Here is a 27,836-nt window from a genome sequence, read left to right on the forward strand (position 1 = left end):
GACTGGCTGTCCTTAACTGGGCTAAGGTGGGAAGAGGATTTTACAAAGCAGGGGCTTCACCCTCCTTGCCACTGTGAAAGTCTGTCCTCTCTTGGGGAGTTCTGGTCACACTTGCCTTTTGATTCCCAAACCAACATGAGATCCTTGGGCTCCAGAAGCTGTCAACCCCCTAAAGAGTCTTCAGAGGCTCAGTTTTGGTGTGCCCCAAGGGGAGTGCCTGGCATAATTGTGAAAATAACTGCTAGGACAAGGGGTGTGAGGAAACATTATCCAACCCCAGAAGTAGGTGAAGGGAGCATGTTCTGTCATTGTCATCCTGGAGCATTGCTAGCAGGCCTGACCTGGGATTATTTATCTAGGGCAGAGCGCCTTGAACGGTGAGGGTTTGCAGACCAAATGAAGCCTGCCACCTGTTTTTGGAAATAAAATTTTACTGGAATAAATTAAGCCACTCATTGTGGCTACTTTTGTGCTCTGAGAGCAATTGTGACCAACACTTGCATGCCTGGGCCTTTTCAGAAAGTCGGCCAATCCCTAATCTCAGGGAATGGACCTGGAATTGACTTTCATATTTATTATTCCATTAGAACCCAGACACTGAAGTTACGTATGAACTTGTATGTTTCTATCCCATAGAGACTATCACAATTCTTATTCTAGCATTTTTTCAGAATGCTTACAAATACCTAGCTTCTCAAACTGCTCAATGAGCCAGCTTTGCCAAATACTCATTTCCTCCTTGATGTGTAATAAATCTTTGATACATGTTCATTCTATATTTGAGTCATTTTTAAAATATATTTGAAAATTATACTTTGACAGGAATTTCCAAAACGAAGTTGGTGGGAATTAGCCCAGATTCCCTAATAGGCCAGAGGATGAAAGATGCAGGTACTGTGAGCTGGATCCACTTAGGGCTTCCCAGGATGTTTGCCCTGTGCTGACTGCCACCCCCCCGGGCTACAGTCCTCAACACATCTGGGGGACCTGCCCCAGGCCCTGAGTGAAAAACAGGCCTGGGGATCCTGAGGGGATATGGTGTTGGTGTAGAATCCCTCGGCAGGAAAACGTGACTTCTGGCACTTTCCTGTGCCGTGAGTACACTCCTTTTTCCCAGGTGGCTTCCAAAAATGTGGTATCTGGGGCTGCAGGCAGCTTTGCTCAGAGCCTAAGAGGAGGCCCTAGGTGTGGAGGTACATGACCGGTGGGGACAATGCCAGTCATTTTTTTAATCCTCGCCCGAGGACATTTTTTTTGTTCAGATAGAGTGGGAGGGAGGGAGAGGAAGAGAGAGAAAGAAACATCGACATGAAAGGGACACATCGAGTGGCTGCCACCCGCATGACCCAACCAGGGCCAGGGACAAACTGTAACCGAGGTACATACCCTTAGTGGGAACTGAACCCAGGTCTCTCCGGACCGCAGGCCAACGCTCTAACCGCTGAGCCAAACCGGCCAGGGCATCACTTACTTATTTTAACTCCCCTGTGATGGCCATGTCCACACCAGGACCCACTAAATGAGAGGGTGGTGTATGTTGCGGTCGGTGGCTGTATGTGTACATTTAAAATCCAGAATTCTATTTGTTGCAGCCCCAGTAAGTTCACACCTCTCCCCTTCTTCCCAGCACTAGGGCTCAGGAGACCCTGGGGTCCATACTTCCTGACCATGAGGTCCTTGAAACCCAAGAAGATCCAACAGGCATGAGGACAGCTACTCTAAGGAAGTAGCCAGAGTGCCATGTGTTCCTGATGGGGTAGGGACAAGCTTAGCCACCCCTAGTCCCAAGCCTTGGGCCAGAAGGGAGAGGGGTCGCCTAGCCCTGCAAAGAGGCTCCTGAGGTCTATAGGATGGTAGCATCGCAACCAAGAGATGAACATCCAAGGGGTCAGGTTGGTAGGCTTTTTGTGGAGGGATACTGCCCCCCATCGAGGCTGTGGCCAGGAAAAAGGTCAACATGGCCCCAAAAGCCATAGGGTAGAGGGAAGGGGGCAGCCCCTGTTCCTTCATCCCCCCTTTGCTTCCTCTGCCAGCCCTCAAAGAACCCAGTATGCAGCCTGCCCAGATGGCCCTGTCCCAGAACCTCGCTGGTCAGCTGGGTCAGGGGTCCTACCTGTGACCGAGGCCCTTGGGGACTGTCCTGAGCCTTGGATTCAGAGGCAAGGCTATGAGCTTGGCTGGATGAGAGGTTTAAAGAATGTGCTGGAAGCCTCTGCCCCTTCCCCATCCTATTAATTATGTTGGAGGCTACTGTGGACCTAGAGATGGACTGGGATGAGGGCAGGGAGGTGATGACCAAAGGGAGCCTTGCTCTGATGGAAGGGTTGGCACAAGGAACGCTGCCAGGGCCAGGCTGTGTGAGTCGTTCGGAACCTGCCCCTGGTCTTCAGGACACTGGGGGCCTGTCTGGGGCTTCAAGGAGAGGACAGCTGGTGAGCCAGGCCAGGCTGCAGCCTGTGGGCATGGGGAGTGGGACCAGGGGCACGGTGGGGACAGCAGCTGCGAGGAGGAGCCCCCGAGAGAGGGGGAAGCAATTAGAAGGGATGGGGATGCAGAGGCTCTGCCGGCAGCCCGTTCTTGGCCACCCCCACCAGCAGCCACTTTGGTCCCCAGGCCCACTCCTTCTCCTGACCCCCATCATGAGACCCCAGAGCCGCAGTCACAATAGATTTATTGTTGGTGACAGAGCACTGTGATGCTCTCCCAGGGTCACAGCCAGTGGCTGTGAGGAGAGCAGGCAGAGTGGTGGCCGAGAGCAAAGTGGGTGCTGAGGTCAAGGCCTGGTCTCCTGGGCTCTGTCCCCTTCCACCTCTCTGGGTAAGGACGTGTCAATCCACTTGGGTGAGGACCATCCTCGGGGTAGTTTATGGATGGATCTGCCCTGGGCAGGAGTGGAAGGTCCCTGAAGAGTCTGGCCAGTGGCGGTGATGGCTGCAGGGACCGCAGAGAGCAGCCAGGCCTCTCAGAGGAGCAGGAGCCCCCAGATTCCCCAAGAGACTTCCTATGGGCGATGATGGGCCAAAGCCTTGTCAGCTCTGGACTTTTGGATCCCCTGGTCCCTGGCTACCCAACTTACCCAGCCTAAGAGAGACCCAGGCCCTGCACCCCAAAGAGAGGGACCGAGGTGAAGGGCCAAGAGTGCACCAGGGGTATCCAAGCACGCGGCAGGGGGCTCGGCGAGGGAGTGTGGGGCCGGTCTCACGTCTGCAGCTCCAGGAGGCAGTTCGTCTCTGAGGATGGGGAGCTGGCTGGGCTGCAACTGTGTGCCTCCCGGAGGTCCTGCAGCACCTGCAGCAGCTGGGCCAGTGGGTCCTTCGGGGCTGAAGGCAGGTGCACACTGAGGGTGGCGCAGGCTGGGCCTCACCCCCCAGTGCCTCTCCTGAAGGTCAAAAGGCCCCTAGAACTGGGCCTCAGGTACCCCACCCACAGCATCCCTGAAGGGGGGCTCAGACCACCAAGAGTCCAGATTGGAGGGACCTACCTTCACCAGGGCCCGTGAGCACGGAGCCTGCCCCTGCGCCGGCACTCAGCTCCCGGTGCTTCTCCCTGTGGGGGAGGACAGAGTGAGGGCGCCTGTTGCCTTTGCTGGGAAGGCTGCAAAGTGGGGCCTCCTAAGCTGCAGGAGCTTCCGACTCTTTCAGTCTATGGGGAAGAAACAAGGGCCCAGGTCTTGGCCTGTATTACCTCCTGCTTTCCCTCTTCCAGCCTCCTTCTCTGGCTCGCCCCACCCTCCCAACTGTGCCTCAGCAGAAGGCACTGTGGAGACCAAGCTCGAACATGTCACTCCTGTTTGGAGGGCCCTTGGGAAAAGAGCCATTCAGGGCCTGAAAACCCTCTAGTGTTAGCTGGGCATGGAATGAGTTCACTGGTGTGGAGACAGGGACATTTTTTTAAAAATATTTTTTCTTTATTGATTTTAGAGAGAGAGGAAGGGAGAGGGAGAGAGAGAGAGAGAGAGAGAGAGAGAAACATCAATGAGAACATTGATTGGTCGCCTCCTGCACTCCCCCTACTGGGGATCAGGCCTGCAACCTGGACATGTGCCCTGACCAGGAATTGAACTGGGACCTCTCAGCCCATGGGACGATGCTCAATCCACTGAGCCACACCGGCCAGGAGAGACATTTTAAGCCCAGTTCCAAACCGGGTTCACCAAAGGTCCCCAGTCCTCTCAGATCTATCCTGGAGGGAGGGTGAGCAGCCGCATGGACACCATACTTGGAAGTTCCTTATTTAGGAATTCTTCTGGCTCAGCCCTTTTGATGGTCTCCCTGATCTATTTCAGGAAAGATGTTTCCCCTCTGCCAAAGTCTAACAGGCTCCTCCTCCTCTTCCTCAGACACTTTGGCCCTATAGGGTTACCTTGTCTGCTTTCTTGCTTCTCTCAGTGCAGTCACCTTGGCCTTTTCCCATGTCACCCTCACTGACCAGAATGTCCTTCCCTGCTTCACTCTCTGCGAGATCCTGTCGAACCTCACAGACCAGCTCACACGTCACTCCCCCACTCCTCTGTGCATGTTCTTATTCAAACTTACTGAGGGGCCAGAGTGTGAAAGCACTGTTCTCAGTCCCGGGATTCAAGCAGGGGATACCAAAGGCCTGCCCTCAGGAAGCTCAGTGTAATTGAGACAGGCAAGAAATGAGTAAACAGCCCTGGCCGATTTGGCTCAGTGGTTGGAGCGTCGGCCTGCAGACCAGAGAGTCCCAGGTTCAGTTCCTGCTAGGCCCTAGGGGCTAGGGGCACATACCAAAAAAAAAAAGAGAGAGAGAGAGAGAAAGAGAGTAAATAACACATACTGATGAGTTCCATAATTTTCTAGAGTACCAGTGGTCAGGGCAGGCCTCTCTGACAGGTGGCATTTAAGCAGAGGCCTGAATCAAGTGAGAGAACAAGCCATGTGAACACCTGGAGGAGAACTTTCAGGCAAAGGACACAAGTGCAAAGGCCCTGTGGTGGAGAGGCCCAGAGGCATCAAGACAAAGACAGCTTCAGCAAGCTTAGCACAGAGGACCTGGTGGTAGATGAGGTTGAGAAGCAGGCCAGCCCAGGCACTTGGGCTCTGCAGCCAGGACAGACTTTGGATTTTAAGGATGCAGAAAGCCAGCAGGGGTTTTAAGCAGGGGAGTGATGAGATCTATTTTATGTTTGAGAAGATCACTCTGGTGTGGAGAACAGATGCTAGTGAGGCAGGAGTAGAGGCAGAACGGCCAGTTAGGAGGCTCCTGTGTCATCCCTACAATGGAAGGTGTGAGACACTGACAGGAGAGTCACGGTGTAGACGTGAGAAGGGGTCAGATCTGGACTTATTCTGAAAGTAAAGCCAAGGGGCTGGACTCGCTGAAGGGCTGACTGTGGGGCTGGGGGAGCTGAAGGCAAATGAGTAAAGTGGGCTCAATATAATCACAGGTCTTTATAAGAGGGAGGCAAGAAGGTCAAAGGAGGAAGGTGGCAATGTAGTGAGGCAAGCAGGGACTGGTGATGCCCTTTGATGACGGAGGAAAGGGCCACGGGCCCCTTTGGTTTTTAGTCCATTGAGATGAGTGCTGAATTTCGATCTCTAGAACTGCCAGAGATTAAATCTGGTTGTTTTAAGCCACTAACTGTGTGGTTATTTGTTACAGGTGGTTGGGTCAGTGGGTCAGAGGTTCTGGCGGGCGGAAGGTCTACCTGCACTGGACACCAGAGGAAGTGAGCTGAATGGGAGGAGGGGTGGCCGCCTGGTCCCAGAGGTGGCGAGGCTCTTACAGTAGGGTGTGGTGGTGAGAACCATGGGTACTGGTCCAATGGGGGGACCCACCTGAACCCAAGGTGGCTTGGGTCCAAATCTTAGCACCACTGCTTCCTGGCTTAAATGGAGGTAATAAAAGTACCTACTTGGTTCAGTGGTTGTGAATATTAAATGTGTTTATACATGAAGTGATATTCAAGTGGAACCTAGAAAATTATGATGATGAGGAGGAGGAGGGATGGGAGGGTTTAAGGTACAAGAGTGAGGGTCCAGGTGGGTGAAAGAATAAGTCTCTGGAAGTGTGGAGCTCGAGAACAGAGCGGACAGGAAGGTGGCTCCGTCCTCCAGGTGGAGGATGAAGTCACGAGCGAGGGGGCCAGAGTAGGGGTGGAGAGAAAGCCAGTGACAAGGTCAGAAAGGAGGCAGCTGCAGCGTGACCCGGAGCCCACTGGTCACTGCAGTTCACAGGGAAGTGAGTGGTTCTACTCTGACAGCATGGGCTTTGAAGGATTTTGAAGAAATAAACCCTGGAAGAGTAGATTAGGAACAAGGAGGTGGCCACCACCCCTCCAGAGCCAGGTGTTGTGCGGGGATAAACCTGCACAGGGAAGCAGTGCTCTTCGGGAGCTTTGCATCTCTTTCAAATATCCCCATGCTGGGCCCCACCCCCAGAGGTTCTGAGTCAATGGGGTAGGGTCAGGGCATCCTGTTATAAAAGTTGTTTTTGAAAAGCATCCTGTTTTTTCCTGCACTGGAGCCAGGGCTGAGAACCACTGAATTCATGGAGATGAACGATGAGTTGGCTGAGGACAATCCCTGTGCTCTGAGGGCACCATGAGAAGGCTGGGCAGATGGGAAATCTGGGTCAGCCTGGGGGCCTTGGGGCCTTCATCCCAATGTGAGCCGGCCTCATGGTGCAGAGACCCAGGTGCCCCTCCCCAGGTGTGGCTGCCAAAGGCCAAAAGGTGCTGGGCCTGATTAGAAGGAGGTGACCAGCCACCGTGGAGCAGTCCTAAGCCTGAATCCCAGCTCTGGCCCCTCCTGGCACACTTCCCAGGCCGCACGAGCTCTCCCACGAGGGGCTCACTGCGCCTGCACAGGCTTCCTCACCGCAGTGCAGCCTCCATGCCCCGCAGGTGCCGGTAGATGAGCTGGGCCTCTAGGTCATGGTCGAGAGGGTCATTCCATTCCTGCAGGGTCACACGTGACCGGGTCTTATCACAGCCCAGATCTGGGGCAAAGAAAAGGTAGAGTTTGGGGAAGGCACTGTGAGAGCTCACACCCAACTTCCTGGTGGTTAAGATGAGAAAATCTAGGCCTAGAGAGGAAGGGGGCCTGCCGATGGCTCCCTACACTCCGGGCAGCAGTTCCTCTCGGGTCCACTCCTGAGCCGTGGGGTACATGACTGCAGAGCGTGGGAACTGAACAGGGTACAACTTAGGGAGCTGGACCACTTTCTAGAAGTGCCTGCCTGGAAGGAAGCAGAGAGCATCCTGGAATGTAATATCATGATGAGGGAACCAACATGGGTTTTGTGCCTTGGAATGAGCTGGCCCTCCTACTTGCTGGCTTTACCACCTTGTTAGAGGCATCTGCCCTCACTAAGCCTTGGTTTTCTTCTCCATAAAATGGGCTACCAGGCTCTGCCTCACAGAGCCCTGGGAAGCCCCACTTCACCGATGATAAGGGTTATCGCTGTGATGGGCACAGAGGCTTCGGGCAAAGCCAACCAGCCAGCAACACCCTTGTAAAGAGCCGCCAGTTTTCACCCACTGTTCCACTTCAAATCCAGGACTGGGCTAGAGCAGGGGGTCAGGTTCCAGTGGCCTCTACCCACACTTAAATAAGGCGATTTAAATTTAATAAAAATTATTTAAAATGTAAAAATACCTAGTTTCTTGGCTGCGCTGGCCACATTTCAGGTACTCAATAGCTACTTGTGCTGGTGGCTATGGTACAGACACACACCATTCTGTCATCACCGACAGTTCTAGTAGAGGCTCCTCTGTGCCAGCCCTCTAGTGCCCATGGCCCAGGGTGCCCGCACCAGCTCTGGGATCAGGCTGCCTGCTGTGAACAGAGGCACCCAGCAGGGCCCAGGCCTTCACTCCCACCTGTCTTGTCCTTCTGGTGGCAGCAGCTCCACTTGTCCCCACGGAAGACACCAGGGTGGTAGGAGCCCAGCAGACCGGTGTTGTTGATGCTCACCTTCCGCAGTGCAGACAGCCACTGGTTCAGCTCGTTCACACACTGCAGGGACCAGAAGGGGGGGGGGGAGTGGGGAATGGCAATGGGGCCACCCCCTCCAGGAAGCCCTCCCTCCCTGGAGCTCCTGTGCCACTCGGGACACTGAGCAGCTTTGAGTGCATTAGGAAAGACTGCCCTTGCTCCCAGTGGACGCAGCCCACGCCCGGGCACCTGGCTTCATGAGCAGAGTATGGGCCTGCCACCCGCCCCCATGGCCATGCCCTTGAGTGTCCGTAATCGGCCAACCATGTGCAGTGGCCCTGCACTTTTTCCCTGTGGCTCTGCACTCTGACCCAACAGGGAGCCCATAGAGGGCGGGACCCATGGGACGCGTCTGTGACCTCCTACTACCTGCCCAGGACAGTCCCTCCCAGGGACAAGCCAGGCTCCCTCCAGCCTTCCTACTTGTGTTCTTCCTCCATGTTTTTCCCCTAGATGCTCACCTTGTCCCTGCTCAAATGCCACCCATCAGAGGCCCTCCTGACCACTCTTTATAAAGCAGCACCCCTCCCTGCTACATTTCATTTGTCCCCTCCCTATTTTTCTTAGTCTCCTTTGGTTCCCTTCAAGGCACTGTATGCCATTTGACATTGTAAATATTTATTATTTATCAGCCCATCTTCCTTCCTGGAATGTAAAGTCTATTAGGGTAGGGACTCTGTTTTGTCTCTGCCTTACACTCACCACCTAGAACAGTGCCTGGAACCTAGCAGGTGCTCAATAAGTATTTTAAAAATGAATGAATGAATGACTTAATACATGAACAGGAAAGAAAATACATGTACAGATAAGGGGATGTGAAAACATGCACCCAGAGCCACACACATGTATAAACATGATTGTTATGTGTTGATACACACACACACACACACACACACACACACAGAAACCAACCAACACAAATACTTGGAAATACAGTTTCCCACAAATGCGCTCCGTGTGAAGCGCAGACCTACATGGGGTGCCTCGGCATGCCCACGGAGACACACGCACACTGCATTCACATCAGACCGCACAGACCTTGCTGGGCCTGATGTGGCCGACAAGGGGGTGACTCACTCACTCCTCATTCCAGCCCACCCAGGGGACATCCACAGCACCCCTCCCGCGGTGCCCCCACCACATAGCTGCACCTTGCACTGCAGGTAGGCAGTCTGGGGCCTGCCTGTGTCGTCCGTGTAAATGACCTGCATGACGTGCGAGTTGCCAAAGCTCTTCTCCTCCACCTTTTCTGCTGCCCGGATGTTGGCTAACTTGATCAGGGCACTTTTCTGGGAAGGGGAGAGGAAGGGAAGGGAGGCTCATGGTCCCAGTTGAGGCCACTCTAGTTCCTATATTTGGGGCTCAGTTTCCCCTTTTATAGCACCAGGGATTGACGTGGGGGACCCAGAGCGCCTATCACCCCAGGAGCCTGCTCTGTGAGTGACCTCAGCCAGGACAGAACACAGACAGATGGTGTCCAAGTGCCCAGCCTCTCAGGGACTCCCAGCAGTCCTGGGAGGTCTGAATTTTGGAAAAGTCTCTGGATACCCAGCATTCCCTGGGGCTGGAAGGGAATGTCTACCATCGACCAGGCCATATGCCTTTGCAGTTACTAATTTCTCAGCTCACCTTTATTTTCTCAAGCTCTAAAAGTCATATTCCACCTCCTAACCCTTGCCCCCCTGCCACCATCATAGAATCTGATGATACAAATGGGACAGAGAAAAGCTCTGGATGTAAAATACCCACGTCTCCGAAAGAACTCCAATCTGCTCAAGCTGAGTCTATGCTACCAGCCCCCAGACCCTCTCTCCTTGCCTCTTGAATACTCTCCCATCAGAACTCACCAGGGCACCTCATTATCCAAATGACCAGTCCCCATGGCCCTCGGGATAATGCCCACCACCTCCACTGGCCTCAGTGACAAGCAGAGGGGACAGTGCCATCTCTTGGAGGAGTGGGGAAACATGGAGGGGAGCCCTGGGGACACGTCTGAGCCATCTCAGGGTTGGGCCACCAAAAGGACAGAAGGGGAAGCCCAGAGGATGTGCTTCCCATGAGGAGACAGAAAGGAGGTAGCTGGGGGTGGCACTGCACAAGGGGATATACAGGATATACAGGCTCAATGCCAAGGAACAGAAAGGGGCCCAGAGCAGGGTGAGGGAGGGCCCTGCCAGGTAGCCAGGCTTTGCTGAGGCCGCAGAAAATACTGAGAGGACCCCAGGGCTGGGCAGTTTCCCAGAACAAAAGAAGCTGGAAAAGTGGAAGGTCTAAGATGAGGGGTCACCCCAGGAAGCTACCTCACCCCCACAGTACCTCCCAGTTGCTCAGGGCTGGGTTGAGCAACCCTGGCCAACCATCTCCAGAGGGTCAACAGGTCCATCCAGAAAATGTGCACTAAGTCCTTCTTGGGAGAAGAGCGCTCAAAGGAGGCCAGCCCCAGGGACATGATGTCTTTAGGAATACCACTGGTCTAGGTCCTGCTCTGTGCCAGGTCCTGGCTCTGGACCCTGAGAAAGGTAATCTCATCTAATCCTCAACAACCTGTTAAGTAGGGACCACTATCTTCAATTTACAGGCCAAGACATCAAGGCCCAGAGAGGATGAGACACTTCCCCTAGGTACAGAGCTGCAACCCAGGACTCCTCTTAGCCCCTCTCTGCTTCCCTGCTCTCCCAGAAGCACCCCTCAGCCCCCGACCTCACTCATGCACCTGACCAAGAAGCCAGAGTTGGACACCACAGCAGCTGCCTGCCCCCATGCCCCTTTCACAGAGGAGCTTCTTCCTCATGGGTCTTGAGTGACTTTGTAGCTGACATCAGAAGGCTAGTCCTGCCTGGCTTTCTTCTCTGGCCCTGGTGGACCCTGAGATAGGCTCTGAGGAAGGGACAGGTGCCTGTAGAGTGTTACAAGCCCTCAGAGCCCCACTTGCCCGCCTCCTTCCTTATCCACCTTGGAGCTAGGTGTCTTGGCGAAGCTGAGGGCCTCCGTGGTGAGGGAGAAGTAGAGCTTCTTGAAAGAGGAGGATGTGAGGGGGCCCTTTCCCTTGGTCCTGTGGATGAAGAGTGGCCCCTCCTTCACTGGCTGCGTCTGCAAGCTTAGCGCCCTCTGCAGATCCAGTTCTGCCAGGCAGGGGAGGTAGGGCAAAAAGTAAGTTCAGTGAGGAGTGTGGGGTCAGGGGCGGAGCAAACATCAACAGCAGGGGGCGTCTCCAGAAGCACAGATAGGGGGCAGAGCCATGGGACAGGGTGGAGCAAACGTGATAAGGAACTGTGGGCCCAGAGTCATAGAGGTACATGGGGCCATAGGACTGGAGGCAGGTCAAAGGGAAACAGAAGACTGTAGGCCTGGCCTCATAAGGAGTGCTCACCCTCCTTCTCTTCGATGTCTACCAGCTTCCTGATGAAGTCCTTCAGCTGGGCCACGCCCTGGCGCACAGTGGGCTGCAGGGGCTCCATCCAAGCCTCCTTGGCCCTAGAAGCTGGCGTGTCCATGTTACCCACATTCTGGACTGCCTGGAGATGACAGCAGGAAGGCCAATTTCTGCTGGGTCAGGGGCCCAACCACTGAACTGCTCCCACCCCTGCCCCCAGGTCTGTGCTACTCCCACAGTAGCAATGGAGACACAGGCTGCATAGCTCTGCTGACAGGCCCACGCCATCCCCACCAGGGATCAAGGTAAACAGATCACTGAGTTTGAGACATTTTAGGACCTGATCGTTGATACAACCTAGATCCAACCTATTGCCCTTCCTTTGCAGGTCTTACATCAGACTCTACCCCATGGGTATGCTGGCCCCAGCCCAGTCCTGGGCAGATGGGCGCAGCCTGAGAGTAAGTAGATCTGGGGTTGAAAGTCCCGGGATTCACCACCAACAGATTGTGCAACTTCAGGCAACCTCCTTCCCCTCGAAGACCTGTTTCCTTATCCACAAGATCGGGTGACCTTGGGAAAGTTTTGTAAACTGTGAAGTACAGTGCCACGTGAGAGTATCAGTGGCCTAGTCACAAAGACTTCCCGGCGCCAGGTGGGAACACAGTGCACCCAGCGGGGCATCCCTGCCTGCAGCCACACCTTGGCCAGCAGGAGCAGAGTGCGGCTGGTGCGGGCATCTGCGTGTCGCTCCCGCAGGTGGAAGAGCTTGGGCGCCATGATGGCGGGAGAGACGAAGCGCAGGCACAGAAAACTGGTGACAGCGATGAATGGCACGTTCTGGAGGGGTGTGGAAGAGCCGTGGGCTGTACTCCCCCAGGCCTAAGCTCCTGACAGCCCCTTCCCCTTTGGCGCTGCCCCTGTCTCTCCCCATGACCCTGCCCCTCTTCCTATCCTCGGCTATTAACTCCACCACCACCCCTGCCACCCCGCTCCACTGGGCCTTCGGACCCTGCTGCTCCCCTTTCCCTACCGCTGTCCTCTCTCACCCAGCCCCGCCTGCAGAGGGCGCACCTCGTGCTGGGCGCTGGGGAAGCGCTCTCGCACACGCTGGAAGAGCTGGCGGAAGGTGGCGCGGACCACGGCTGGGCATGTGCGAACGGAGCGACAGAGAGCACACAGCAGTGCCCCCAGGTGGGCGCGCAGCGTCTGTGCGCTCTGCTCCAGCACTTCGGCCTCAGTCTGCGGGCGGTGCAGCCCAGAGCACCTGCATGGGCCGAGGCGGACGGTCAGAGAGGGTCGGGTCGCTGTGTCCGCACACACGACTCAGGCAGGGGCTCCCAGAGACACAGGCGCAAAAAACGCATCAGTCGAGATAGAGACACAGAGACAGCACACGGGTGAGCAAGTCGATGAAACATAGATCCAGGCAAAAAGAGTTATAAACATATACTTGCAGACAAAGCTGCCCCCCCCCAAACCCAACACCCCGTTTCCCCCGGGATCTCCCCTGGTCTCACCCGACATCCTTGACCTCCACTTTACTGGGGTCCAGCTCCACGTACTTCTTCTCCTCAAATACCTTGTCGATGATAGGGCCCAGGACGCTGTGAAGATACCGCATCCCCGCCACCTGGGGGGGGGCCAACGCGAGTAGCATTGGTCCTGTCTCCCAACCATCTCCCCACAGTGGGCCTCCCAGGCACCCTGTGCACCATCTGCCTGCTGTATCCACTCAGGACTGTCCAGGCACACAAAGAATGCAGCTCAAACTGCTGCTCCAGGAGGGAGAGAGGGAAAGAGGGAGGGAGGGAGGGAGGGAGGGAGGGAGGACAATCTTAGCCTTCAAGGGCCATGGGCTTGGAAACAGAAGACTTGAATCTAAGTTCTGTCACTTAGCCTCTCTGAACCTTAGTCTCCTCATCTATAAAGCAAACAAAAAAGGTACTATGCAACTTCACCTTCAGAAAAGACTCCATGGACTTTGAGGCCAGAGAGTTGCTCCGGAACAGGGTGTTGGCTTCACCTGTAATCAGAGGTTCCAGTGGGTAGGGGGCTGGGAGAGGAACAAGACTTTGGGAAAGAGGACAGAGGACCCTGGGATTCTAAGGTGGCCCTTCTGAAAGGAGCCTCCTTGCCCCATCTTAACCCATTGTTCCACCTCTGCCTTTTGTTTTTTCCCTTGCCTCCTAACCTGATCCTTCCCCTCTTAATCAGATTCATCAAATTCCTACAGGAGGATCTCCTGGATTTCTCCCATCCCAGTATCTCCAGTCCTTGGCTCCCGCTCGCTCCATCCTCCACAACACCCTCAGACAGGCCACTCCCTCCCAGGCCTCACTGGTGCGACTCAGCTCCAGCTGGAAGAGCAGGTCCAGAAAGTCTTTGGCCAGTCCCTGCCCCAGGAAGAGTTTGAGCAGGTTGGTAGCCACTTCCTGGCGGCACTCAGTGCTGGTCATCTCCTCGATGAGTGGGATCAGCTGTCCCGGGCCCTGCAGGAGGCAGCAAGGAGAGGCAGGGCTGCAGGCCACACAAGGGAACTCAACTCTTCACTGTGAGGACCTAAGAGGGCCATGGGGAGGGTGGGGGAGCTTTCCCAAGAGATGGCAAGGGTGCCTAGACACTAGCTAGTTCCTTACCATCCTGAGAACTGTGTTTTGCTCTTCAGAGTGGGTACAGATGGACAGGAAGGAGAGGCCTACCATCCCTGGACCCTCCCTCCTTCCCTGGGGGCCCTCCTCACCTGGGTGCCCAGCTTCACTTCACGGCACAGCAGCTGCACCAGGGGCTGGTAGCAGCCAGAGGGCAGCACCATCTCGTCCCGCAGCCGCACCTCTAGCTGCAAGGAGCCCAGGTTGCCCCTGGAATGGGCAGCACGTGACAGCTCCACCAGGGAACCCTGGGCTGTGTCCCCTCCCCACTGCCTCCATCTTCCCTGCTTGGGGCCAGCCTCACAGTCTCCGCTGACACCCTCCGCCTTTGTTCCCTGCACTGCCCCACCTCCCATTCTTTGCCTAAGCTGTTTTCTGTTTGGAAAGCCCTTCCTGCCTCTATACTCATGGAAACTCCATCTGTCCTCAGGGCCTGGCTCCCTGCCACCTCTAGACTCCTGTGGACTCTGAGCTTGATCCACGTGGACATGTTAGGCTCTCCAGCCTCAAGTCTGTAAACTCCTAGAGAACAGTTCTTTCATGTATACACTTTTCACTGGAAGCAAATCCCCAACCCTCAAAACAACCTGCCAAGGGAACTGAGGCTCCAGCAGGTTAAGCAACTTGCCACATTAGATCTAACTTCCCAGCTCCCATGCTCTGACCCCTCCTGGTGAGGACACCAACCAAAGCTTAAGTCTCTAAGGCCCACTGTCCACAGCACAGCACAGTTCACAGTGATGCTCGGCACACGGCCTCACATGCAGAAACGTGCCTTACAGCGGACACAGCCATTGGCCCTGCCCCTGTCTGTTAGGGTGGGGATGGGGTCTGGGCTCCTTCCCCAGAGAGACAGAGCTGAACCATCAAGGTGGGAGGCACTGCTGAGCCTCCATGTCTAGGTTAAGGGGTGGGCAAGAAGGCCAGAGGGCTTCCTAAGTAGGGCTGCCAGATTTAGCAAAATAAAAATACAAGACACCCAGTTAAATTTGAAAATTTAGTATAAGTTTGTCTCAAATATTTCATGGACATACTTATCCTAAAAAATTATTCAGTCTATCTGGAGTTGATGTTTAACTGGACATCCTGTATTTTATCTGGCAGCCTTATTTCCAGAGAAATTTGGGGGAAGTCAGAGCCATGGTTCAGGGACATTGACTCAGAGCTCTGGGGACTTGAACTCTAGTCCGAGGTCTGCAAAGACACTCTTAAAGGGAAAGGATCTGAAGGCTTGTTCCAGAAACATCCAGAAGGCAGAAAGCAGGAGATCTGTCCTGCCTCAGAGCTCAGAAGACTGAACTGAGTCTAGGACTGTGGGGAGAGAGGAGACAGGATCCAACCCGGATGGATCCTGGCCTGGAGGGTAAGAGCTGAAAGAAACCTGGGCTGCATCACCCACCCCTGACCAGCCCCCCTGCCTGCTGGAGCCAACTCACAGCCTCCCCCAGGCCCAGACCACGCCATCCCAGCCACCAAGTTCCACGCACTCACTCTTCCCTCCGACGCTTGGATTGGTCAGGCTGCAGCTGGAACCAGCCCTCCTCCTGCTGGGCTGCCCACAGTCTCTGGACATTGACTACCACCTGGGGGCAGAGGAAGGGCAGGGGGCCACACTGGCGCCACTCAAGTCTCTTCCTTGCCAACTACTGTACTTTTGGAGGGTCCCTGAGTACCAGTGGCAGTTGGGGGTGGGGTAGTCGCTGGTTCTGGGGAGTCCCAGGTCTCCTGAGTGCCCCTCTCTGGGGAAGCTGGAAGGATGGGACGGCTGGGAGGACAGTGCTGAAGGTGGCAGGTGCAGCCCGGAGGGGCAGGGTGCTCACTTTGCCCAGGAAGTCATTACGGCTGACAAGGTCCCAGTCCCAGGCCTCCACACACAGCGCCTCTGTGGTCCCCTCCTCCAGCTCAAACTCAAATGTTTCATTCCAGCGTGGGTAGCATGATTTCTTCACGATCTGCCCAGAAAGCAGGGGGCTGACTCCATGGGCTCCCCAGGCCCAGCCAGGGGCAGCCACCCCAAATAGCTCCCTTGGGTTCCCTGCAGGGGCTCCAAAGCAGCCCCCTCTCCTGGTTCCAGGCAGAGGCCCTGCAGTAGCAGAGGTAAAATCTTCCTGTTCAAGTCCACACCCACTTCTCAACGGGAAAACTGAGGCCTGGAGTAAGGCACTTGTCCGTGTCACCACAAAAAAGTGCTAGATTGCATGAGAACCCAGGTCTTCAGCCCTCCCCCACAGGGCGAGCCCACCCTGGCTGTTTCCTAGAGGTGAGGGAAGCACTGGAGGCAGATGTTGGCTTTGCTGCTTGTCTGGGTCCAGCCTGGCCAGGAGTGAAATGGCTGAGGCCACAGGGGTTGGTGCCAGCAGGGCTGGGACCCACTATGTATCCTCAGAGAGGTCATCTGCTTTTCTGAGCCTCCTCTGTAAGAGGGCAGTCCTAGCCTGACCTCCCAGGTGATGGAGGGCGGTTGTGAGGCAGTGAGGGGCTCCCTGCCCCTCCCCAGCCCACAGGCCTCCTCACCGAGGTCTCCTGTGTCCGGCCATTGTAGCGCACACGGACAAAGGGGTCAGATGCACCATTCCGGTCCTTGGGGGCTAGGTCTCTGGTGGGGGGAACAAAACATCTACTGTCACTTAAGCTGCCCCAGCTGTGGGGTCACCACACCAGGCTGCAAAGGCCTGAGTTCATCCTGCCCTTGGTGAGCTGGGTGACTGTGGACAGCACCCCTCCCTTTTCTGGACCCTAATTCCCACAACAATCACCACATGGGCCCCCACATCAGGCCCAGGACCCTCCACGGTGGGGGCCACAGCTCCTTCTGACTAGGCCGCTGCACTGCTGGGGCGGAGGAGGAGGCGGGTGCAGCTGTGAAGCAGCCAGGCCGTGGCCCCCACATCTTCCCAGGGAGCCCTGAGCCAGAGCTGCCTCTCTGAGCCTTGGTTTCCTCACCAGTAAAATGAAGAAGACAAACCCCATAACTGAGGTAACAAGCTTGTAGAAGTCTTGCCCTGACATACGCCCCTACTTCAGGGATCTTGGTGAGCAGCCCGATCAATCGCCCTCTCTCCATAGATGGTCTCTTCCAAAGCCCAATGGGGCTGCAGCAGCCCCGGCATAGGAGCTTCTAGGAGCTTCGTGGAGGAACAAAGCCCGCCCCTCTTCCATTTGCTGCAAGTATTATTTCCTGCTCTTTCATATTTTAAATTTGAAGCCTTTCGGGCCTGCCTTTCTTCCTTCCTTCCTCAGAATCATCTAATAGCAGCCCAGAGGGTGGTCTTGAGAATCTGCCCAGGAAGAAGGGGAGAAAATGTTCTTTCTGCCTCTACAGTAAAGGCAGCTTCTTGTCTCGGACCATGGGGGACGAGTCTGAAGAGGGACCTGGACAGACCACTCCCCCATTCGGGGTCTTGCTAAGACCCAGGGGCTGGCCCAGCCGCAGTGTCCCCAGCAGCGTGGGCAGCGTGAGAGTGTGTGTGTGTGTGTGAGTGTGTGCACTGGTGCCACAGAGCCTGGTGCCAGTGAGGCTGAGGAAGGAGGTGGGGAGGCAAGGAAGGGATGATGGCTGTGAGAGCGACTGAGCCTGAGGGGCGTGACTGTGACTCTGCCCAATTCTAACCATTTTCGGTCTGGCTGAGCCTCTTCCACATTCCAGCCCCAGGACAGAAAATAAGTCCAGTGAGGCCACAGTTCTCATTTTCAGGAGAGAGAGATCTTCCTCCCAGAGAGGCCCCCCACTCCACAGTGGGGACATGCTCCCGTAGGCGGGGGCTGCCCTCCCACCCCAAGGCAGGAAAGGACCCTGGGAGGTGGGTTGGAGCCAGAAAGGAAGGTGCTTCCAGGGAGTGTGTGTGCCTCACACTCAGGCCTGCAGCTAAAAATACTCAGGGGGAGGGTCCCTGTCACAGGTAACTCAGGCCCACTTTCCCACTCAAGCCACTGTCCCCTCTGAAGAGAACCCCACCCTTCCCACTGGGGATCTGCAGCAAGCTCTGTCACACACACAGCCAACCACCACACCAAGGGTCCTCCCACCCCCCCACCCCCCACATCAGGTCAAGTTCCTATTGATGCTAAACCCAGGAGAAGCCCAGTCTTGGCACTGGGGCTGTATGATCATAGTTCAGGGCCCCCCCTCACTCCCTCCCCCCACTGCTCTATGATGCCTGAAGTTCCGCCATTCGAAGACCACCCCTTCCCCTAAGAGTCATACCCTCCTGAGTGGGGCCACTCAGGAAACACCTTCAAATCAGGGAAACCTCTCCAATCAGCCCAAGAGCAGGCTTTGATGGGAGGAGGCACGGGGCCAGGAGGTGGATGGGGGAGAGGAGGCCCAGCATCCACAGTGGTTTTCTAGTTTGGTGGGGCCCACTGCCCTGCTCCCCAGCCCCCACATCTCACCTGGCCTCCAGCACGGAGCAGCGCAGCCGGCTGGCCTGGGTTCCCGGCACCACCTCCAGCCGCAGGTGGATCTCGCCCTGCACCTCCTCATCAGGGTCGACCTCGGTCAGGTGGGCCCACCCACTAAAACCTGTGAGGCTTCCATTGAGCCAGCGGCCTGGCTCTTTCCTTCCCATGCCCTTCACCCTCAGCCCTGCTAGGCACCACGTGGCCCCTCCTCAGTCCCCTTGGAATCCTCTCAAGTTCCTGTGAGGCAGGGGCTGCTGTCCCCAGTGATAGATGGGGAAACTGAGGCTCAGACTTGTGATCCCTATATCCCCACTATTGTGCCATGCTGCATTTGGTGGCCCTGACCCTAACTCATCATGGCACTGCCCTCTATCCTCAGTTTCCCCATCTTAAAACAGGGTGAGAGGCCCTGGCTGGTTTGGCTCAGCGGTTAAAACATTAGCCCGAAGACCGAAGAGTCACGGGTTCGATTCCAGTCAAGGGCATGTACCTCGATTTTGACTCAATCCCCAGCCCTGGTTGGGGTCGAGCGGGAGGCAACCAGTCAATCAATCTCTCTCTCTCTCTCCCTGCCTCCCTCCCTCCCTCCTTCGCATCCTCCCTCACTCCCACTCTATCTGATGATAAATAGAAAAATATCCTCGGGTGAGAATGAAAAATAAATAAAATAAATAAAATAAAACAGGGAGAGAGTGGCTCTTGCCTAGGGATGCTGGAAGGAGGGCCTAAGCCCAGAAAGGGAAGCAACCAGAGAATGGCATCTTTGGGGCCACTGAACCCCAAGGGGCTGGCTGGGGCCTCTGGCAGGAGAGGCCTCTGGCCTGGCAGGAAGCCAAGAGGCTCCATGAGTCAGCATTCCCCCCACCCCCGCATGCCTGCCCAGGCCTCACAGACAGGAGCAGGTGTGTGCTTGGGAGGCCCCTGAGAGTCATAGGGGCTCGGGCTGGCAGAGCCTGAAGCATTTAAGAGTTTCTGGTCTGAACCCTCATGGGCAGGTGGGGACTCAGCTCAGAGAAGGCAACACCTGCCCCTGGTCACACAGCAAGGCTAGGGCAGCCCTCACCCCCTCAAAGCAACGTCAGCATCCCAGGAACCATCCAAGAGGCTCTCCGGCCTAGGCCAGCTCTAAGCCAATCCCTCAGACTGAGGACAGAGTGGCACTGGGGCCCAGGCTGAGAAGACCCCAGCGGGTACAGAGCAGCCAGCTGCATCGGGAGGAGGGGGATCTACATCTCAGCCGTGGAGATTTAGAAGGCCCCTTCCTCTGCCTGCAGAGGCCTCAGATCCCACCCCTAGCAGCCCTTTTGCTCTGGGGGATGCAGTCCCAAACCCAGAGGCAGAATGGGGCCCAGGTGCACAGGCCCTTCTGGGGAGAGTAGAAATGGTTTTCCCTGAGCATAGGACCTAAAGGAGCCGAGAGGAAGGGTCTCAGAGTAGGGGGAAGGCTGGGGACTGGGAAGACCTGTGAGGGGAGAGGAGGAAGGTCAGAGGGGAGGAAGCAGGAGTAGGCTGTGGGCTCCCACCAGGGACCTTACCCTTAGGGTGAGCAGCCAGGGTGTCCCTGGTAAGGCAGACCTTCCCGATAACGTCATCCCGGCTGGAGGATGGAGAGGAAGCCAGAGCTGGGCGGTGCTCAGCAGGGAGTCCAGAACCCCCCACCCACCCAGTTTAGGGCCTCTGTGGGGAACTGGGAGGTTGACCCTCCAGTCACTTACAGGGGCCTCTCTGAGCAGGACCCAGGACCTTTCCGCATATGGACCAACCCGTGTGCCCACACACATGCCGAGCTCATGCTCTCTGGGTGCCCATTTCCTACCTCATTTCTCCACACTCACACAGCACGCCTATGCCTGGATTCCCACACATGCACACATGACATGGTGCAAGCACACTGAGTCCACACGACACACACACTCACACCCTGCACCCTGCAGACCCTCCCGCGCTGCCCCTCCATCCAGGCTATAAAGAGGATGCAGAGTGACCAGCAGACCCTCTGGTGCAATAAGCCAGGGAAGGGCAGATGGTGGGGTCCGGGCCCAGCTGAAGAGTGAAGCCCACGCACCTGAGTGCATCCTCGTCCATGATATAGAAGGCTACCGCGTGGAAGGTGGGCGGCAGGTGCACCTGATACTCCTCACCCCAGAAAGGGCACAGGGTTTTCCACACGGTGGCTGTCCTGTAGGAGAGGACCCTCAGCACCAGCCCAGGCCACCTGCAGGCCCCAGGCTGAGGCAAGGTGGGGCTGTGTGACTTGAACCCACCTTTCCCCACATTCCCTTCCACCCCAGGGAACAACTGCTCCGCTGTTAGATGATTTTCCATGTCCCAGACCCCCTGTCCATCACCAGTCACTTCCTCCTGATCATCTTCTCTGCCCTGGGCGGGGCACAGGGCTGCATCTATCAGGTCATTTTACATTTGGGGAAATTGAGACCCAAGTTCGCAGCAGCTCAGGTGACAGAGCAGGACTCCCCAGCTCCTGATGCGGAACAGACTTGCTGAGGGTGGAGGCAGGGGGATGGCCAAGCAGACCCTGGAGCCAGACAGTCATCCTGGAGGACCTGGGAACCCAGGTCCAGCGCCTGACCCTGAGACCTCTCATCTGGGCAAGGCCTCGCTCAGCTCTGGCCAAACCCCCCTGGATCAGAGCCTTGAACTCATGGGACTCAGCAGGGCTGGGGGGGGGGGGGGGAGTGCTGAAGCCTCCAAGGAACCAGATTAAGGCTCAGGGGATCACCTTCACTCAAACACTTCCGGTCATTTGAACTCTGGAACCTCAGTTTCCCTGCCTGTCATTGAGACTATGAGAGCCATCATGTCCCTCTCTTCACTTGGTGTCTGTGGTTAGAAAAGAATCTGGAAAAAACTGGGCCCTGCTTGCAAGTGGGAAGAACTGAGTCAGGCAGCCGTGGCCAGCAGTCAGCAATGGGCACTCAGCGGGGCAGAACAGCAGAGCAGCTCTGGCCAGGAACTGAGGCAGAGGCCTGGATGAGGGAGGAGGCAGGACAGCCAAGACGCTGCCTAGAATCGTGAAGCCCATGGAGAAAGGGAGGTCCAGGGGAACTGGGTCTTCTAGGTGCAGACTGGGGACTCAGCCTGGAGAGAGGCCGTTTTTCTGGGGGATAACCACTGTTTTTTCTGGGGGATAACCACTGTGGAGCTCTCTAGGGGAGAAGGGGGCCCCCAAGTCAGAGCAAGGACTAGGGAGAAAAGAAGGAGCTCAGGCTTTGGGGTGAGCTAGACTTGGGTTCCAGTCTGGCTTTGCCACTTACTAAATATGTGATTTTAGGCAAGTTACTCAGTCTCTCAGAGCCTCAATTTTCCTTATTCATAAATGGGGTTTAATGATATCATATGTAGCTCATTGTATTAAAGGGGCTAAACTCATTTAGTACAGGGTGTAGAGACTGCACTCCGTAAGTGACAGCTCTTGTTACTCATCATCATCATCACCATCATCATCATCATCATCGTGTTACTCTTGGGGGCTGAAAGACCACAGAACAGCCAAGTGCCTGGCCCATAGCAGATAATCCCTGGATGGTGTTAAGGTCAGAATCAGCAAGGTAAATTACAAGCTGGTCTTTCACACTTCCTAGCAGGTGTGTCAGGGTGTGGTGGGGGCCCAGGGACTTAGATGTCCATCTCCATACAAATGTCACACCCCCGTGAGGTGTGTGTGTTGAAATGGGCTGGGGATGGGGTGGTACCTGATGATGGGCTCGTTGTCCACCTTCACGATGCAGTAGGGGTCACTGCTGCCGTTGCTGCAAGATAGACAGGCGAGTGGGGGGCTGGCAGGGTGCTGCAGGTGGGGTCAAGGGTGGGGCCTCCCAGGCAGCTCCCCTCCCTCTGCCAGGGGCCCTTAGTGACCCCAGGAAAAGGACAATCAAGGCACCAGCTGTTCAGGATGAAACCTGTGCCCTGGCCCTCAGTCTGGGAGGCGGGTGGTTAGGGAAGACAGGAACATGCACCAAGGCTCTTGGCCTCACCCCTGCCCACTTCAGGGAGGACAGAAGCAACAGCCCCAAGTTATAACAGCCCCAGGCCAGCTCCCCGACACCTCTACCCTCCACACCACAGCCAGTCCCTTAGTCTCACCTCTGAGCCTTTGCTCATGCTGTTCCTCCTGCCTGGACTGCCCTCCCATCCTCCCAGCCTCTAACAGCCCTCTCTGTTCCAGAAGCAGGGAGTAAGGTCTCCCCTGAGGCCCCACTGCCTGTCCCCTTCTCAGTATGTTTCCTCCACCCCAGAAAGCTAGTGATGACCCATCAGTTGCCTCCTCCACCTGACTGAGTGACCCGAGGGTAGGGACCACTTCTGTGTCCCCAGGGCCTAGGACAAGGCCTGGCACAAGACAGGGTCCTATGAGTGTTTGCTGAATGAATGGATGGATGGATGAACAAATACAACTGTCTGCCCTCAAGCTCCCAGTCATCTTGGAACAAAGGACCAGGAAAGCAAACCTGGGACTGCCCAGTCCCACCAGTCTAGTTGGTGGGGGATTCATGGAGTTGAGGACAGCTCCATCCAGGCCCAAGGCTGGTACTGGGAAGGAGGGTGAAGACTGTCTCAGAAATGCCCTTCAGGCCTGGCATCTATAAAACGGAAATGTAGCCCTGGCCGGTGTGGCTCAGTTGGTTGGAATGCCATCCTGTGCACCAAAGGGTTCCAGGTTCGATTCCCGGTCAGGGTGCATATGGGAGGCAACTAATCAACGTTTCTCTCTCTCCCTCTCTCTTTCCTTCCCTCCCTCTCCCTTCCTCTCACTCTAAAATCAATAAAAACATATCCCCAGGCGAGGGTTAAAAAATAAAAATTAAAAACGGAAAAGGACGTGTATTTTCATGAGGTTGGGGAATTCCAAGCCCTGCTTCCCTCTCAAAAGAGGCTCTTCTTTTGAGGAAACCACTCAGCACAAACTTCTCCAAAGGCTCTTAGACGACAACAGAAAATGTCCGCCAAGACTCAGCTTCTCGCTGTAAAGTGGGACTTGTCATACCAGCTCCAGGGTAGCAGGCCTGGGTCCCCAGCACAGGTGAGGGCCAGGCCATGGAGGTGTTAGTCAATGTTAGCCCTGCCCTAGACTCCTTGCTCCTCTACCTGAAACATCCTCCCCCATCACTCAAGAGCCCCCTCTTCCAGAGAGCCCCTTGGGAATACCCCAACCTGCATCCCACCACCCAAAGGCAAGAGGACCCCAGGCCTTAAGTAATAGGTCCCTGTGTACCCCAGATGCTGACTGGGCAGCAGGGCCTAGGAGCTGCCTAAGTGTTTGAACAAGAAGCTCGGAGGAACCAGGGGTAGGTCAGTGTGGGCTGAGACCTCTGTGGGCTGCACTCCACCTCAGGTTCCTCTCTGCTCTGCTTCTGCCTCCTGCCCTAGGGGGCCCTGAGGTTTCCTGGGGCAAGCCCAGCACTACCCACTGCTCAGCTCTCACTCAATGGGTGAATTGTGAATGCACAGTGAGGCTTGGGGCTCATGTTGCAGGCAGGGCCATGGAGGTGGGCAAAGGCCCAGAGGCAGGAACAGACCCTGTGCACAGGGGCAGCAATGCCTTAGGTGGCTGGATCAAAGGGTCTGAGGCTAGATTTAAGGACCTGGACCCAATCATAGTACCTGGCTAGCTGTTGGGACCTGTGCTCTGCCCTGTGCCCTAATGAGGCCCCTGGGCTAATCCTCTCTCCTACTTCTCCTTCCCCAAGCCACTTGCCGGCTCTAGCCCAGCCTGGCTACTTGCAGGGCCTTCCCTGGCTACTTGCAGGGCCTCTATATTTAGGGCCTTGGCAGTTTCCAGGTTGTGGAAGAGGAAGGATCAGGGCAAACCCTTAAATAGCCCCGGGCCTGTCCCCAGGGTCGCTGGGCATGGAAGCCAGTGGGTCACCGGTCACCATGAGACTTGGCTTCTATCTGTCTGACCCAGGCACTCAAGGATGGGAGACAGCAGGAGGGAGCATGACAGAAATAGGCAGGTTCTTAGAGCTGCTGGTGACCAGGGAATACAGCTGTGTTCTGTGCCCTTAAGAGAACTAAAAACCCATGAGCAGAAGTGGCAGGGAGGCAGGTGGCAGCTGTGTTCCAAGAGCTTCCCTTCTCAGAACTGTCTCAGTCAAGATGGGCTACTATGATAGGTGGTGAGCTCCCTGCCCTCCGAAGTGTGTAAACCATGGATGGAAGAGATGTTGCTCAGGAGACAGGCTGGAAGCTGGTGAGGCACAATGAGGTAGGCTGACCACCACCCCTGCCTCCAGCCTTCAGTGAGGGTTTCCTGTGATCTCCGAACCCCTGACACCCTGGAGTCGGATGCTTTGCATGGCATTTGTGAGGCTATCCCCACTGAGCCCCACAGAAAGCTTGAAACCTCCGTCCTGCTAGGATTCCTGGCCTGTCAGCAGCAGGGTGAGTTTGAATCCTGGCTTCTCTACCTACCTACTGGCCTTGGCAAATGACTTCCACATCCTGAACCTGTTTCCCCATCTTCAAACTGGGGGTATCTACCTTATAGGGCTGATGAGAAGATTAAATGAGAAGGTCCTCAACACCTCTTATTGTCCCCCACTGTGGACCAGATGTCCCTAAGGGTACACGGAATGTCAGGTCTAATGAGTCATTGTTCCTATTCTCACAGTCACAGGGCATAGGACGGAGCAATTGCTAACAGGGGCTCTGCCTAACTCCAGCTGATCCAAAGTGCTAAAGGGTGCAGAATGGGGACAGTGAACCCTGCACGAGGTCACCAGTAAAAGCCCTGAGAGAAATTTGAGAGGTGTCCTGAAGGATGAATAGGAGTTTTCTGGAGGGCTCTGAAGGGGAGTGCTTGAAAGCAGAAAGCCCCAAATACATGCAGAAGCAGGGCTGTGAAGAGCAGTACTCAAAAGTGAGGGGCTGGGGAAAGGCGTCACGGCTGGATTTAAAAGACAGTTGACAGGTTAGGACTGTGTACACCGGCCTTTATAGAAAAGTCTGAGGAAAGGAGGCAAGGGAAGGTGAATAGGGGAGAAAGGGGGGCAGGGCAAGGAAAAAGATTTTGAAGTCAGAACCAACAGGATTTGGTGGCCCCACCCCGGGGGATGAAGGCACTCTGCTCAGAGTCCCTCAGCTGTGTGGATGCAGGGCTGTGCAGGAAACCAGGCACCTTGGCTCCCAGGTAGGCAGACCACAGCGTCACCGCCCCAGGCTGGTGAGAGCCTGGAGCCAGGAACGAGGCAAGCGCTTCAGGGATGGGGAGGGAGGCAACAGACAGAGGGGCTGCTCCTCCCAGAGGCTCCTCCCAGCAGCCACTAGCCAGAAGAGGCCAAGCTGACCTAGTTACTGGTGCCAGCGTGGGGGCTGCTTAGAGCCTGGGCCTGGAGGCTGAGACCCTTCTCAGAGCTCATCTGCCTTTCCACCCCAGAAACCACAATCCCAGCTCCCAATCCACCTCCCCCCACAAACAAAAACCTACCTTAAGATGGTCCCCCCACCACCCTCCCTCACCCATTGCCATGGCAACTGCTGAGCCCAGACTCATCAGGCCCAGGGGGCCTTGAACTGGAACTGCTCCTGGCGCTGAGTGTGCTGGGAAACTCTCAGGGGCCACTGTCCATATAAGAGAGACACCCTGGCCCCTCCTTCCTCTACTACCCCCCCTCCCCCGCACCAGTTACCTCTCTGCATCCAGGAGCCGGATGAAGAGCCTGGGTGTGGGGAGGCTGCAGCCCAGTAGACTTTGGACCCTTTGCTGTCTCTGGGCTCCCTTTCCTCCATCCCTTCTTCCAGGTAACCAGAGCCCCTGGAGCTGTGTGCTTTCCACAGCTCATATCTGAGAGATTTCTGCCTCCCGAGGCTTAGGGGACAGGGAGCAGCCTAAGACTGCATCCAAGGAAGCCAGGGATCAAATGGGAAAGCCCAGCTCTGGGACCTACTGAGAAAGGTAGGGCAGGGGGTCCCTGAAGTCTCCAGTTTGGCCAGGGACCAGGGAAAGCCCCAGATGCCAGTGCTGGTTAGGAGCCCTAGACTCAAGACCTTGCTCTGCACTTGGAGCCAGTATTTCCTGTCTCTGAGCCTCAGTTTCCTCATCTGTCAAATATGATGAGAACTGCCTTGCTGAGTGCTTGTGAGGATTAAAGGTGATGGCTCACATAAAGCATAGGACACAAGCAATAGCGACTCCCCAGCCACACCATCTTGCACTGGTCCTCGCCTCCCACCTTATCCATCAAACTCTTCAAGCCAGTACCTCCCACCCCAAGTGCACACGCCATGAAGACCCCAGGACAGCCCCTGAGTCCCAGGTGTGTTTCAGGGACACACACTAAATGTTCAGGAACTACCAAGGGAAACTCATTTCTAGGGGGGCACCTCCACCCTTCCAGCCACACTCCTGGTAGTTGACGGAGACCTGGGTAGCTGACTGAAATGTCTCCCCTGCAGTGTCGCCCCCACGCCCAGCTCCTGTTCTATCAAAGCCCCTTCCCCTCTTGAGCCGCCATTCGCTTGCTCCTGGTTTACTAAGGCCCCTTACAGATCCTCGCTCCTCCTCAGTCCACGGTCGCTCCCGGTTCACTAAGGCCCCTTACAGATCCCCGCCCCCTCCCCAGTCCACCGCCCCTCCCTGTCACCCCTTGTCCGGTGCTCACAGCAAATCTCACTGTCCCGATTTCCCCACCAGTCTCCCACTGCAGATACGCTCGCCACACCCTCGCCTCGACTTGTGGGCGGGCCTGTGGACCCCGGAAAGGTCTGGCGTAAGGAGCAGCGCCCCTCCCGGAAAGTTGAGATTCCCACCCCGGCCGCGCTCACATGTCCTTGGCGGGCAGGTTCTTCCCCTCCACGATGCGGATGGACAGCGAGCTGCGCTTGGCCATCGTGGGTCCGCTACGCTGGGTCCTAGACGCCAGGGTCCGGTGCAGCGCGCAGCCGGCGGACCCGCTGGCAGGGGCTGGACTGGGCGCCAGGGGGGCGGGCCTCGCCAGGCCGGGGAGGTAAATGCGGGGGCGGAGGAATTGCTTCCACTTCATTCACCCCCGCCCCCGCCCCACGTGCGGGGGACACTGCACCCATGCGGGCCAATCGGAGGCCGGGGCTGCCTCGGGCTGCGGCACTTATTGGCCACCTGGGGGTAGGGAGGGGCCTGCACCGAGGCACAGACGCCCGGCGGACGCGGTGGGGCAAGGAGGTGCCCCTCCGGGCTAGTGGAGATGATCTGAGCCCGGTGGCCTGCGCCACGAATACGTATGAGATGCGGGCGTGGCCCAAGTGCCAGCACCCAGGCGCGCGGAGGGCTGTGGGCCCGGGTGTGTGTGTGCGGAGGCGTGGGCTTGTGTGGGGACACGCGGGACGGTGGCGTGCGAGTAGGACCGCCCTGGCCACTCGAGGCGGGCACGTGGGAGGACCTGCATAAGTGTCGGTTGAATGAACAATTGGACGAATTTAGCAAACAATATTCGTGTTTATGTCAGAGCCTCCTGG

The 27,836-nt window shown here is 56.3% G+C and overlaps 1 protein-coding gene across 2 annotated transcripts; it reads right to left on the reverse strand.

Moving 5' to 3' along the window:
* Nucleotides 1–2,691: 2,691 nt before the first annotated feature.
* Nucleotides 2,692–27,273, reverse strand: RASA4B (RAS p21 protein activator 4B). 2 transcript variants are annotated; one of them, XM_036279484.1, is made up of 21 exons: nt 27,168–27,273; nt 22,097–22,153; nt 20,449–20,562; nt 19,919–19,980; nt 18,375–18,504; nt 16,497–16,578; nt 15,803–15,934; nt 15,474–15,565; nt 14,075–14,192; nt 13,673–13,823; nt 13,293–13,357; nt 12,852–12,964; nt 12,406–12,598; nt 12,034–12,171; nt 11,329–11,473; nt 10,911–11,080; nt 9,110–9,247; nt 7,844–7,979; nt 6,840–6,960; nt 3,482–3,546; nt 2,692–3,320 (listed from the first exon to the last, which is right to left on the reverse strand). In XM_036279484.1, the coding sequence occupies exons 1-21, from the start codon at nt 27,230–27,232 to the stop codon at nt 3,199–3,201; spliced, it is 2,409 nt and encodes an 802-aa protein (XP_036135377.1). In that variant the 5' UTR covers nt 27,233–27,273; the 3' UTR covers nt 2,692–3,198. The 2 variants fall into 2 exon arrangements, with proteins under 2 accessions (XP_036135377.1, XP_036135378.1); XM_036279485.1 differs by lacking the exon at nt 12,034–12,171.
* Nucleotides 27,274–27,836: the final 563 nt, after the last annotated feature.

The sequence above is a fragment of the Molossus molossus genome, unplaced genomic scaffold, assembly GCF_014108415.1.
Source record: "Molossus molossus isolate mMolMol1 unplaced genomic scaffold, mMolMol1.p scaffold_m16_p_3, whole genome shotgun sequence".
NCBI classification, from domain to species: Eukaryota; Metazoa; Chordata; class Mammalia; order Chiroptera; family Molossidae; genus Molossus; species Molossus molossus.

Coding starts and splice junctions, on each gene's coding strand:
- RASA4B (XM_036279484.1), bottom strand. CDS start 27,232: ATGGCCAAGCGCAGCTCGCTGTCCATCCGCATCGTGGAGGGGAAGAAC. Junction 13,358..13,672: donor GCTGGAGCTGAGTCGCACCA/GTGAGGCCTGGG, acceptor CTCTGATTACAG/GTGAAGCCAACACCCTGTTC. Junction 7,980..9,109: donor CTGCCTACCTGCAGTGCAAG/GTGCAGCTATGT, acceptor TGGTCCCTGCAG/TGTGTGAACGAGCTGAACCA.